At 48.0% G+C, this 13,933-nt stretch overlaps 2 protein-coding genes and 1 pseudogene across 4 annotated transcripts; 2 read left to right on the plus strand and 1 right to left on the minus strand.

Moving 5' to 3' along the window:
- Positions 1-218: 218 nt before the first annotated feature.
- Positions 219-2,267, minus strand: LOC120695095 (annotated as a pseudogene).
- Positions 2,268-4,607: 2,340 nt separating this feature from the next.
- On the plus strand, positions 4,608-8,506 carry LOC120666693 (pentatricopeptide repeat-containing protein At3g24000, mitochondrial-like). Of its 3 annotated transcripts, none has more exons than XM_039946614.1 (3): positions 4,609-4,871; positions 5,414-8,373; positions 8,462-8,506. In XM_039946614.1, the coding sequence occupies exon 2, from the start codon at positions 5,455-5,457 to the stop codon at positions 7,633-7,635; it is 2,181 nt and encodes a 726-aa protein (XP_039802548.1). In that variant the 5' UTR covers positions 4,609-4,871; positions 5,414-5,454; the 3' UTR covers positions 7,636-8,373; positions 8,462-8,506. The 3 variants fall into 3 exon arrangements, with proteins under 3 accessions (XP_039802544.1, XP_039802548.1, XP_039802555.1); XM_039946621.1 differs by having other exon boundaries at positions 4,610-7,842; positions 7,954-8,373; XM_039946610.1 differs by having other exon boundaries at positions 4,608-8,373.
- Positions 8,507-10,524: 2,018 nt separating this feature from the next.
- LOC120666715 lies at positions 10,525-13,135 on the plus strand. Its single transcript, XM_039946633.1, has 2 exons — positions 10,525-10,685; positions 12,610-13,135. The coding sequence occupies exon 2, from the start codon at positions 12,621-12,623 to the stop codon at positions 12,786-12,788; it is 168 nt and encodes a 55-aa protein (XP_039802567.1). The 5' UTR covers positions 10,525-10,685; positions 12,610-12,620; the 3' UTR covers positions 12,789-13,135.
- Positions 13,136-13,933: the final 798 nt, after the last annotated feature.

The following is a 13,933-nucleotide window of genomic DNA, read 5'->3' on the forward strand; positions in this document are numbered from 1 at the left end:
TTTGCATCTGATATGTTTCCTTATATTAAATTCTAAATATATATCGTTCTAGGATGTAATTTGTGTTACCGCAAAAAAAGGGACGTAATTCGTGGACACGTTTCAGGAGGGAGGAAGAAGAAGGGATGAACATTTGTGAAAAAAATTTACTTAAAAACATGTCGAGCTAACTGAAATTGTCGTTAATTGCTACAACATCATGACCGGCGCCCGGGGAGCTACATGTGAAAAGCTAGGAACAGAGCAGCCGTGAGCATGGAAGAGACGATGGCGACGAGAAGGTCGGCGGCGGCTGAAGCGGCGGCTCCGTCCGGCGCCGGCGAAGTTTCGGGGTTCTTCTCCGTGCTTCCCTCGCCGTCACCGCCGTCCTGATCAAAAACCATTGGTCAGTCACTTCTGAAAGAGTTTTTTTTTTGAGTAAGTGACTTCTGAAAGGTTAAGCAAAAGCTAATCGAAATGAAGCAGATCGTGTGCTCGCCATGGCACCCCTATGCATTGAAATGTTTGTTGCGTGAAGGCGTCCGGCCCCGCTCTCGGATTTTCCGGTCAATGCGTGACTACACGCAAAATGCGTCCAAGTCATGCGAGAACAATGTCGCATCATGCATGCTTCACGCACCTTGGCTGCTGCCTCCGACGAGTCGCCGGCGGCCGCCGCGGCCGGGGCATCCCCTCCTCCCTCCTCCTCCTGCATGCACAAGAAGCCAAAGTCAACCCACTTCGACATCTGCCTTAATTCACACGAACGATGGATGCATTCATGCATGAGTGAGCGAACCGTCGTCTTGTCGTCGCCGGCGGTCGAGCCACCCTCTGCCGCCGGCGCCCCCGCCGGTGATGGTCCGGCCGCGTGGTCGTCCCCCGACGCCGGCGCCGGCGCCGGCGCCGACGCGGCCGTCGTCTCTGCAGGTGCTGCCGCCTCCGCGTCGCGTTTCTTCGCGGCCTTGGAGGATTCGGGCGCTCCGGCTTCTTCGGCGGATGTCTGGGTGGCTGCCGGCGCCGGCGCCGGCGATGTCTCCCCCTGCATTATTATACGATGGCACTCATCATCAGGACGAAGGCGCACCAAATTAAAGAAGGCCAGCGCATGCTCATCGTGCTACGCCGGCGAGGACGCACCCCGTCTTTCATGAGCCCGACGTCGTACACCGGCGTGAGGTCAGGCTGGAAGAGGCCGAAGTTGCGCTCGGCGATGGGGCCGGGCTTGAGGTTCTCGTTGAAGAGCGAGAAGATGTAGGTCTCGAAGGTGCGCCTGGGCATGAGCGGCGTGCCCGACCCGCCGCCGGCCTCGCCGATGAGGTAGCGGTTGTACTCCGCCGCCTCGGCGGCGCTGACGCCGGCCTGCCCGTCCTCCGCCTTGGACGGCCACCCGGTCTCCCCCACCGCGATCTCCACGTCGCCAAACCCGAGCCTCTTCATCGCCGAGAACACCGCGTCCAGCTGCGCCTCCAGCATGCTGGTGTATGTGATGCCCGTGCCGGGGTCCGCCACGCCGGCGTTGGGCTGCCGCGCCAGCGCGTACGCCAGCGTGCCGCCGGTGTAGCCGAAGTAGGGGTACGGGTTCACCATGAACGCGCGACCGCGTCTGCCGGTGGAACTCGAGCATCGGCACGAACACGGCGCGGTCGAAGCCGTCGCGGAACCGGCTGGCCGACGGCTGCTCGGAGACGGAGAGGATGCCGAGCGAGTGCGGCGTGGAGACGCGGATCCGGGGGAACCCCGCCGCCACGAGTGCCGCCCGGAGCGCGCGCATGGCGGGCACCAGGTTGCTGATGAGGGACTTGTCGGCCGTGGCCATGATCTCGTTGCCGACGGCGACGAGCGAGATGTCGGTGGCCGGGTAGTAGGGCGCGACGTTGGCGGACACCCACGCGGCGGCGCCGTCCCTGGTGGCGAGCCTGGGGATGTCGCCGTTGGCCGCGGTGACCACGAGCGCGATGCCCGTGCCGGCAAAGGCGCGGACCATGTCGGCATTGGCGTCGAACAGCTTCACGCGGTCGATGCGGGTGCGGTTCGCCAGGAACGACGCCACCTTGGCCGGCGGCGGGAGGTTGTCGCCCTTGGTGCCGTAGTTGACGCCGATGGCGGTGGCGTAGTAGGGTGGTGCTACGAGGAGGAGGAACGCGGAGAGGACGGCAGCTGATGCGTGCCTTTCTTGCCGCGACGGCGGCGCCATGGCGGTGGCCGCCTGTGGAGGATCGGAGTATGGCCGCGCCGGACTCCGGTCGAACAGCGGGTGGTGAGGGCCTGAGGGGCGTTCGGAGTAACTTGTGACTGTGGTTACTACAACAGTATTCCTAGCTAGCTAATTATGGCTAGGAAATTATTACTAGAAGTAAAATATTCCTTTTTCACTTGTGTAATTTTTGAATGGTAATTAGGGAGTACTTTTGTTCGTTGGGGGTCATCAGAACAAGAAGAATAAGTATTATTAAGTTGGCGTGGGCACTCAGCTGAGTTCAGCTCGTTTATTAAGGGCAAAATAGCCAATTTGATCATTCAACTTTTGCCTCGTGCTCAAATTCGTCCCTCGACTATAAAATTGACCGATTTCATCCTCAAACTTTCTACTTGAGCTCAATTTCAACCTTGGTCCTATGTGGCATGCCTAGTCAACAATTGGTGAGTAAAAGTGAGACAATAGATATAAATAGACTCCTTTACCTCTAATTTCTCTAACATTCGATGTCTCACAAAAAATATGGTTCAACAAATAATGAGAATGTACGAATAAACAAAAGGGCAGGGCTAGTCAAGCCCTTAAGATTCAGAAAGGGCAGGGCTGATGGCGAGGCTGGCAAACGAAAAATGCTACTCATATGATGAATTGATTATATGAAAAACAAGTACCGTCATCCTCTATCAGTCTGCCCCAGTTTGCAAGCCGAAAAACAGAGGCAAAACTGGGATAGCCATTTTGCACATAACCCCCTCAATCCGAGCGCACTTCTTCGCACATTGTCCTCCGCGCTACTGAAAACAAAAAAAAATTCCACCGTGGCTGTGCGACACCGGCAGCCATGCGTGAAGCTGCGGAGGTGCGGCAGCTGTTGGAAACCGGTGGATATGATGCCCTACCTCGTCTTCGGCGTAGAAGCGCTCTGAGGCGCGTTTGCTGATAAGTGGCGGGCCCAAAGGGTAGTCCGGGTAGACCCAGAACTATCTAAAATTTGGTCCCAAAATTTTTGTAGTTCTTCAAAATAGAGTCCAAGTTTGGCCCAACGACTCCTTCGGCCTAGTAACTCACCACCTTTCCATCTCCTTCGGGGCATAGCCCAAGCCCCTTGTCTCCCACTCCTGTTCCCGGGTGAGGTAACGCGCGTGGGTGGCAGCAAAACAGTCGCACAAGGGGGTTCGCCCCACCTAGTCATTTTTTAGGCCGGCGTTTTTTTTTTCAATTCTTCATGTGCTCCCGGCCCACCAACCGTCATGCTATTTATTTTGGGCTGAAACAAATTGACTGAAACAAATTATTTCACTGGAACAAAAATAGAACAAAATTATTCCACTAGAATAAAAAATATTCCGTCAGAACAAAAACTAAATTTTGTTCATTTGAATCGGAACAAATTGTTCCACTAGAATAAAAAAATTGTTCCATCACAACAAAACCTAAATTTGTTTAGTTGGATTAAATATTATCATTGGAACTGAAAAATGTTCTATTGGAACAAAATTATTCCTTTTTTTACACTAACAAAATTATTCCTTTAAAACAAAGGAAAAAAGTGTTCCACTAGGACTTTTTGGGAGGGAAAAAAAGAAAAAATAGCAAAGTTGGGCCTTAACCACCCGGTGGGCCGCAAAACCAGCCCAGCAACAAGGGGCCACGCACGCGGGGCGCTTCTGCGACGGGTGCGACGGGTGCGCACTATAGATGAGCAAACGGGCCGCCCGGCCCGGCCCGGCCCGGCTCGGGCCCGGGACGGGCCCGGCTCAATCGTGCCGGGCCAAGTTTGGCCCGTCGTGCCACCGTGCCGGGCTGCCACGGGCTTCGTGCTTGGCCGACGGCCCAGGCCCAGCCCATGGGCCTATTTTCGTGCTGGGCCGGCCCAAATGGCCCGACCAAAACGGCGTGTCGGGCCGACCCAAATAGCCCATAAACATATGAAGATATCAATTTCACAAATGTTTAAAGAATCGTATAAGCTAAATATTATTTCTCAAATATTATTAAGTTCATAAATATTAAAAAAAACACATAAGTTACACCTATAAATTAACTTATTGACAAATGACAAGTTATAAATTCATATATAAGTATATAATTATAATTATATATAAGCTAACGGGTTTCTACCGTGCCTTCCACTAATTGCGGGTCGTGCCGTGCCACCCGACGGGCCTGCCTAGCGGCCCAAGCCCGGCCCGGGACCCGTGCCGTGCCTAGCCCGGGCCTGGTGTCTTCGGCCCGTGCCGTGCTTGGGCCGTGCCGTGTCGCCCGTGCTTGGGCCGAGCTACCGGGCCTCGGCCCTTCTGCTCATCTATAGTGCGCACGCACCCGCGCGCGCGACCCCCCGGTCGCCCTCGCCCCCCTACCCCGAGGGCGCCGCCGCCATCCGCGCCTTGCGCCGGCTGCCGCAACCCGCGCAGCCCCGCCTCCCGCCGCCTGCCGCAACCCGCGCAGTCCCGCCTCCCGCCGCCGGCTGCCGCCCGCGTGGCCCCGCCTCCCGCCGTCGGCCGCCTGCTTCTGGGCGCCTGGGGCCCTGGGCGAGCACGCGCCTCCCGTGTCCCGCCGGCGCCGTGCTCGGGCACGCGGCCGCGGCAAGCCGGAAAACCCGATGCGCCGGCGCCTCCCGCCGTCCCGCGCACCTGCACGGCCGTCGCCAGCAGCCCCAACCATCACTGACAGTACTGCTCACTGGTGTCTGGTGAGTACTTTCTTTTTCCAGAAACACGAAGCGATTGTGATTTCATTTTCATCTTAATCTTGTTGCGACACAGAAACCTGAATGAATGGTAAGATATTCTTGATCCTTAAATTGGCATTGATGGAAAGAGTATTTTCTACCCGGGGCAACTGTAACTGTGGAAAGAGTATTTTCTGGATTGAATCTAGTGAAAGAATCAAACAAGAAATCGCATGTGTGATGAGTTATTGAATGATTGTTTGGTCACTTTTCTTGAGCGTGAAATTTTCTCTAATATAAGTGAGGATGACATAATTCACACTGGCCATGAAGAAGCGTAAGTAAAGCCACAGCATTAGACTATTAGTATTGCAATCTTCTATTTATGTAATTTTTTATTGATATTGCAACTATTTATATTGTAAATTATTGGAGTTCTGAACTAATTTGTTGAATTGAATGTATTGAGACCTTTTTACTTATGTTATTGTAAATTTGATCATTATATTGTTGACGAAGTGATATTAGAGTATACCAGTTTGCGCTTTGAAATTTTTTGCCAGGACTACCCTAGTTTCAATTCCTGAGTCCGCCACTGTCATTGATGGCCCGCGCGGCAAGGAGTCGCGCCGTGGCCACGCTGCTCTCGCCGCCGCCGAGTGTCTCCTCTCCCTCCGCCGCCGGGCTCTTGCCATGGGCCCGTGATCTCGTTGGAAGGGCGACGGAAGCAGACTTGTCTAGGACGCCCCGGGAGCGCACACGGGGCTCTATTCTGGCCTGCCTGGTCAAAGCTCGTGGCTTCCGCGACGCGCGCGGGGCATTCGACGGAACGCCTAAGAGGAGCCTGCCGGCGTGGGCGACGGTCATCTCCGGATGCGCGCGCGTTGGGAGGCACGCAGACGGCATGCGTGCGTTCGTGGAGATGCTGGGCGGAGGCGGCGTGCCCGCGCCCAACGCCTTTGTCCTCGCGGGCGTCCTCCGGTGCTGCGCGGGGCTCGGCGACGTGGAGTCCGGCAGGCGCGTGCACGGGTGGATACTGCGGAGCGGCGTGCGCCAGGACGTGGTGCTCTGCAATGCGGTCCTCGACATGTACACCAAGTGCGGCCACCACGACCGCGCCAGGCGGGCGTTTGGGGCGATGGTGGAGAAGGACGCAGTCTCCTGGAACATCGTGCTCAGCGCGTGTCTCCAGAGCGGGGACGTTCTGGGGGCCATGCGTCTGTTCGATCAGTCACCATTGCGAGACATTTCGAGCTGGAATACGATCATCAGCGGCCTTATGCGGAATGGGTGCGCCGCTGAGGCAGTGGATCGTCTGCAGCAAATGGTGCGAGCTGGGGTTGTGTTCAATCACTATACTTACTCCACGGCGTTTGCCTTGGCCGGCATGCTGTCGTTGTTGGACCTAGGCCGGCAGCTCCATGGTCATGCGGTGATGTCTGCTTTGGAGGATGACGCATTTGTCTGCTGCTCTCTCATGGACATGTACTGCAAGTGCGGTGAAATGGAGGCTGCTCTGTCAATCTTTGATCGCTGGTCACGGTTCACAGGAGACATGAAATTTGCATGGAGCACGATGGTTGCTGGGTATGTCCAGAATGGCAGAGAGGAGGAAGCTCTCGAGTTCTTCCGCATGATGCTGCGTGAAGGAGTTCCTGCGGAGCCGTTCATTCTCACCAGCGTAGCTGCAGCGTGTGCACATGCGGGAATGGTTGAGCAAGGCCGGCAAGTGCATGGATTTGTTGAGAAGATGGGCCACAGATTTGACGCGCCATTGGCATCTGCCATAATTGACATGTATTCAAAGTGTGGTAGCCTTGAAGATGCTTGCAGGATGTTCGACAGGGCTCGGGCCATGAATGTTGCTCTATGGACTACAATGTTGTGCTCCTATGCATCGTATGGGCAAGGAAGAGAGGCTATAGAGATCTTCAACAGAATGAGAGCGGAAAAGATTACACCGAATGAGATAACCCTTGTCGCTGTTCTATCAGCTTGTAGCCATAGCGGATTAGTCAGTGAAGGAGATCACTATTTCAAGCTTATGCAAGAAGAGTATGGAATTGTTCCAAGCATTGAGCACTACAATTGCATGGTTGATCTTTATGGTCGAGCTGGACTACTTGACAAGGCAAAGAACTTCATCGAGGAAAACAACATCAGCAATGAAGCTATTGTTTGGAAGACATTGCTGTCAGCCTGTCGACTTCACAAGCACATGGAGTACGCAAAATTGGCTACTGAAAAGTTGGTTCAACTAAGACAATGTGACGACGGATCATATGTTCTAATGTCTAACATATATGCCACCAATAGCAAATGGCTTGACGCTTTGAAGCTCAGAAGTTCAATGCAAAAAAGGAAAGTCGGGAAGCAGCCAGGCCAATCTTGGATCCATCTGAAGAATGCTGTGCATACATTTATTGCAGGGGACATGGCACACACGAGATCAGCTGAAATTTATGCTTACTTGGAGAAACTGATGGAGAGGCTGAAGGAAATGGGGTACACAAGTAGAACTGATCTTGTGGTACATGATGTTGAGGAGGAACAGAGAGAAACAACTCTGAAGTTCCACAGTGAGAGGCTTGCCATTGCATTTGGGATCATCAGCACCCCGATTGGGATGCCACTTCGGATCTTCAAGAATCTGCGTGTTTGCGAGGACTGCCATGAGGCAATCAAGTATATAAGCCGAGCTGTGGATCGCGAGATAGTTGTTCGAGACTTGTATCGGTTTCATCATTTCAAGTCTGGTAGTTGCTCTTGTGAAGATTTCTGGTGAAGGTTTTGCTCTAATTATTTATGGTGACAAATTTTAGGCTGTACTTTATCTACACTTGTGCAACTCGTAGAGATAGCAATTGACAAAAAGAGCAAGGTTGTGCATGCCTTTAAGACATCTCTTGAGTCATGATATCGACATCTTCAGCTAGCTTGATGTAAGATTTTGCTGAGAGCTTTGGTGCACCATCATTCGCCGAAGGGGCAGGTCTGTATTGTTTCCATTTGAGTTCTCCTCGCTTTATGGTGGATCACTTGCTTAACTGGCTTGATTTCCATTTCAATACTTGCATGTTTTGTTTCCTTTTGTTATGTCCAGCTGTGTCCACTTTACATGTTGAGTTTTCCTTGCACCAAGCTATTTGCCATGGACCCAGATGACTCAGTTGCTAGCTACAGCTACAGGGCGTGTCTAGCTGTCTTCTCAAGCCATTATTATACTGTCAGCATGCCTCTGGTCACCTTTTGTGGAGCTATAGAGTATGTCTTGCTGCCACTCATTTAGATTTGAAATCTTGCAACCAGAAAGAGCTTGAGAGACAGAGGGCATAAACTTAAAGAGGATCAGAGGATGTGATCACGACAAGGCTGCTCAGGTAACAAAGCTGTTGACAAGATTGAGGTTGCACAGTTTGGATGACGGGCTTAGATTTTGTGGATCGAATAGCGCAATGGCTTTTTGCTTTCATTTTCAGCCATCTGAAAAGGAAACTGGTTTGCTTCTGGAAACACTGAGCTGGTATGCTGTCTTCGCAGCTACTGCTTCAAACTCTTTTTATAACTTTATAGCACCGTGTTTATTTTGCCTTGTGATTTTTCTCATGTAGGGAGATGCTCAACAACTAAAGGAGAACCTCGTACCATCTGGGGGATAAAAATCAAAAGGCAAGAGCATGAAGCTCATCTAGATGATCTGAAGGTGCTCGATCCGTTGCATCATCAGAGGAACACTACACTAGACTGCACTTCATTTAATTTGTTGCAGCTTAGCCTAGCACTAGCGGAAATACAAAACGGCGATCGCGTGCTACAGTGCTTCGTGGCGCGCGACAGTCCAGCCGGCCACACAGCTATATGTGCAGCTGTGCCCACCCACGTGACAGCCAGGCTTGCTTTCGCTTTTTCTTTTCTATTTTCTTCCCCTGTGTTCCAGCAGTTATTATTTATTTTTCCAGATTTGAACTTTTTACTTTCTACTATTTATTTCTCTAGAGAGATTCTCTTGACAAAGACTTTAGAAAAAAAATCTAATACAAATTATATCAAGCATTGTGCTTAGAATTTGTATGATGAAATTGTACAGTTATAACTTGTAAATATAAGTTTCTTTCTTTTTTTGGAAAGTTTTCTTATCCCGCATTTTTCTACTTTTGGAAATTTATAATTTGTAAATATAAGTTTTTAGTATAACTTTTGCGCGTAGAATAAACTATCATCATAAATTTTTATGATAGACATAACTTTTATGTATAACTTTTTTCTAGCAATTTGAGGAATAATTTCTTAGTATAACTTTCACGATACATATAAATTTTTAGCATAACTTTACGATCTATACAATTTCAATGCATAGATTTTTTTCAAATACTTATGGAGCATAATTTTTAGCATAACTTGTAGAATGTTGTCTTTATCAGGGAGATTCTTCTTACAAAAATTCTTGTACACAAGTTCATCATTCAACTTTTTACGTACGAAATTCATCATACGACTTTTGAGTACAGCGCTCAGTATATTTTTTTAGATAACTTTTCACACAATTTTGATGCATAAGTTCGTCATACAGCTTGTGAAAATATAATTTGTCGAGATATCTTTTCAACACAACTTCTATGAAGATGTAATTAGGAAAACTTGTAGGATAACTTTTTACATACAAGTTCATCATACAAATTCTGAGCACAAATGCTTGATATAAATTTTAGTGGATTTTTTCTAAAGTCTTTGTCAAGAGAATTTCTCTAGAGAAATACATAGTAGAAAGTAAAAGTTATTACCTAAAAAAATGAATAATAATTGCAGCCATTACGGAACACATGGGAAAAAATCGAAAAGAAAAAGAGAAAGCAAATCGATACCTGCCTGGCTGTGACCGGACGTGGATCGAATAGCTGTGTCACCGGCTATACCTTTGCGCACCACGAAGCAATGTACCATGTGATTGTGGTTTTGGATTTCCGGTCAAGCAGGAAGGAGAAAAAAAAGCAGTTGATACATGGTAGGACCCACGCACGTGGGAGAAGTGGAGGCACCCGCACGCGCTGATTTAATTGAGCTCATATGTTGGACGCTTGATCACAGAAACCGAAAAAAGAATGGACACAGATTCCTAAAATGGAAAGTTTGGGAGCGGTCGGAAATTGATTGTTAGTTTTCTTCCTAACGCGCGCCAACTAGCCAGCCCCTAGCACTAGTGGTGTATGTACTTTTCTCTAATTCTGTGCAAGTCTAAGAATTGAAGCGCGTGTGTGATTAAAATCTTCATGTGAATTTATGTGTTCTCGCTGTGCGTACGTGTGTATTGACATATGAATGGGTTGAAAATGAATATGCGGCAACCCGGCTATCTTTCTGAATTCTGATAGTATTGGGCTAGGCCGTGTTATGAAATTTGTTTTTTTATCATTAGTCTATATTTAGTACGTCTAATTAGCATCCAAACATCGTGACGAAACTTAAAATAAATCTCAGGAAACCAAACAACCTCTTAAATTTATCTCTTATATATAGGTCTCATAATTTTATCATAAATGCTGCTGCTGCTGAGTCGACTTTGTGGTGGTCAGGCTCAGATCGAGCTCGGCTCGGGATGCTCCGGCTTGGGCTGGCAGGCTCGCTCGAGCTCGGCTCACCCCTCCCGCTCAGGCTCACGGCTCACGGCTCAGGGCCTCAGGTTCATCTCCTCCCTCTATTTCTTTCTGGAACCTTTCCCTTCTCTCGGACTCTCCCTCCTCCCTTGCTCTTCCTTCCCTGGCGGCGACGACTGGGCGAGCGGCGGCGCCGTTTGTAACGTCTTCGCCCAGCTCTTTGCCGGCGACGAGCACCCACAAGGTATGCCCGCCGCTTCTCTTTCCTCCTGCTGTGCGAGGCGGAGCACCCCAAACCCTAACAGAGCAGTTTGTATTCGGATCTGAATCCAGTCGTAATATATTAGCTACTACCTACTAACTTTGATTATGTTTGCAAAAATTATCAGGTCCGCCCCCGCCAAGGCTTGATTAGGTTATTTATTACTCCTCGTCTGCAGTTTATTTCCTAGAAAATTTGGGGGGCTCTACTTTTTAATGTTCAGCATCGAATTTGACTGAGGCGGAGGTGGGGGCGATATAGATGAGTGGGCTTTTGTTGGGATAGGTGTGGATTATAGGTGTGGATTGCAGGTCGTGCTGGTCTTTTTCTTGGCACATGCTTGAGCACTGCTACTTCTGCTGAAACATGAGAACCTAGCAGAGGCTGGCTTTGTGAATGCCTCGTCTATTTATTTTTGGGTTCTTTTACATGCTGGTCCTTTTGTTGAATGAAGTTTAGACTGATGCTTGTTATGGCGGTAGAAAGTAGCCGGATCCAAGCCGCAACATAGAATTTTGTCGGGATTACAAGATCACACGTACTTGTGGACATGGCATGATGGGTGCTTGTTTAGCATCCCAACATTTGAAATCCAACTCCACCATGATGGGCAGTTTTCATTTAATTTCCATTTGTCCATGGTGGCAGTAGATGAACACTGCTCGCCACGTAATGAAGATTTAGTCATGCAAACGTGCTGCCTCTTAATCTCAATTCCCATCTGCCCCTAAACCAGCCTTGCTTGCTAATCTGCATCTCTGCAAGTGCTGCTGAAAGGTGTCCTGCCACCATCAAAGCACCACCTCAAGTTCGACAGACTCAGCTAAGAATGGAGATTCATCCATAGATTTCTTTTGTTGGCTAGAAAGCCTTAACTAATTGGACTGGTTTCAGTTTAACTTAATTTTGTTTTGGCTTATTTACTGTGAGCAATGAAGTCCAAACCACTCTTTCATACTCTCCTGTCTAATAGTGCAAAAAATGTGTCAGTTATTGGTAGGGAATTTCTTTTTAGTCATGGATCCTTTAATGAAACCCATCCATTTGATTTGGTCATCACCTCCATGCATTGTTTTAATTTGAGATCCTGACAGATTTCATCATAGTGCTGAGTCCTGACATTCAAAGTGTTTATGGGTTTATTAAATGCCTTATGTTGTCAGAGTTAACATGATGTTGTCTTTCTACAGTCAAAACACATTATTGGATGACAGTTCAACCTATGACCCTTGAGCGCATATCTTAAGTTAGCATGATCTTGACTGTCTGTCAAAAATTTAGAGTTACCATGTGGCTAGCTGTTGCAGAGTTAGCATGTTGTCTATCCATGTCGAAAACCTTGACTGTAGATCCAAGTGTTCTTCCTTTTGATTGTGAGATGCTGTAAATAGGAAAAGTTTGGACTATTCCACTTTATGTCCTGAATCTGGCTGATTTGAGAGATCAGCATTTCTTGTCTGTTTATGTAGTCCATCTTTCCTAAGATTTCTTCAAAACTTCAGTTGCAAAAGTTGCTTGTGATAATGAAATATATATTTTTTCCTAGCAGCTCTAGTTTGCTTCGAGAGTACAAATTTGGTGTCCTTGCAAGATGGACATTGTTAGTGCACTTGTCTATTTATGCAGGCTCTCTTTCGTAAGATTTTTTCAAAGTTTCAGTTGTAAGGGTTGCTTTTTGATAATGAGCTGTATTTTTACCTAGCAGCTGTAGTTTGCATACCTTTTGTTTGAGAGTACAAATTTGGTGCCCTTGCAAAATGAGTTTACAGTTGTGGCCCCTTCTGCAACAAATAGGTTGTTCATGCTGTATGATTACAACCATTTACAGTTGTGTTTTTCTTTCTGGTAATCATTTATATTTTGCTAATCAAGTTTTGGGATATAACTGTTTTATTCTCGTTTCCAGGTTTCGTCTCTATGGGGTTATTCAGGGGCAGCTTTACTCTCTTGGTGGGAATGGGATGCGGTATCTATATAGCTCAGAATTACAACGTTCCAAATGTCAAGAAGCTGTTCAACACCTACGTTTTCATGGCAAAGCACATCGAGGAAACCTACCGGAAGCCAAAGAAAGACGATGATTGATCCTTTTATATTGGTCTTCCCTGCTATGCTCGGGGAAAGTGGAGTACAGCTAACGTGATAGGAAACATTTTTGAATTGGCAAGGGCAATTTTGGTGATCGACAGGTTATGAACTATGGTGGATTATCTTGGTTAGTTGTGGAATTCAGTTCCTGTAAAAAAATGTTGGTCTGCTTTGACCATGAATATGTAGACGAGCATTTCCTTTGGTCGTGTTCCTGTGCCTGGAAAATGCGCAGAACTTTGCAGCTGAAGTGTGGCGGTGGATAATCTCGCATCATAATATGAATGCACTGAAACATTTTGGCATGTTTAGGTTTGCTTTGTTTTCTTAAATTGCAGTTTGCCTGGATCTGTCACTATGGATGGTAAAATTTTTATTTGGCACTGGAATTGAGGGACTGTTCGTTTGCTCTTAAAATGACTCTTTTGCCCGCCCACCATATAGATTAAGCAAAATCGGCCCAACTCGGACAAACCGAGCAGAAATTCATGAGACTTCTGGCGTACCATCGCAGAGCGTTCTTTTCTTTTTTATATTTAAAAAAAATCAAAATTTTAAAAATATATGTCCGTTTTGAAAAATTTCAAAACTACCTCCGGTCGCCCTATGGGGGCGACAGGCTCTAGATGTAATTTTTTTCTTCAAATTTGCAACGAGGTCCATGGCTGAAAAAAAATAAAAGGAGGGTCTGTCGCCCCCAACGGGCGACCGGTGGCCCCCACCCACAGGCGCGACAGGGGGGCTGTCGCCCCCCGGGGGACCGGGCCAAGCCCCCCTATATAAGCATCCGACCCCGTTCCCTCCTCATTTGAGCCCGAAAATTCCACCAAAAATCCAGAAAAAAAGAGAGGGGTGAGGAGAAGGAAAGCGGCGAAGCCCTGCCGGATTCCGCACTTGTGATCTGCAGGTTATTACATTTAGTTTATGTATTTTTCCATTGGTATTGTAGAGTAATTTAATTTAATTAGTGCTATAATAGAACCATTTAAGTAGGAGTTTAATGATACTTTAGTTATAGTAGTAAATTAGTTTAGAAAATTAGTACTACGCATTTATTATTACGATTGCAGTACTATTGGAGACGTGTTTATAAATTAATTATGATTTAGAATAGAATTTGGCATATGCAGTATAGAATTTGT

The sequence above is a fragment of the Panicum virgatum genome, chromosome 2K, assembly GCF_016808335.1.
Source record: "Panicum virgatum strain AP13 chromosome 2K, P.virgatum_v5, whole genome shotgun sequence".
Taxonomy (NCBI): Eukaryota; Viridiplantae; Streptophyta; class Magnoliopsida; order Poales; family Poaceae; genus Panicum; species Panicum virgatum.

What these genes read in the sequence shown, in the direction of transcription:
- LOC120666715 (XM_039946633.1), top strand. Translation starts at nt 12,621, where the DNA reads ATGGGGTTATTCAGGGGCAGCTTTACTCTCTTGGTGGGAATGGGATGC.
- LOC120666693 (XM_039946610.1), top strand. Translation starts at nt 5,455, where the DNA reads ATGGCCCGCGCGGCAAGGAGTCGCGCCGTGGCCACGCTGCTCTCGCCG.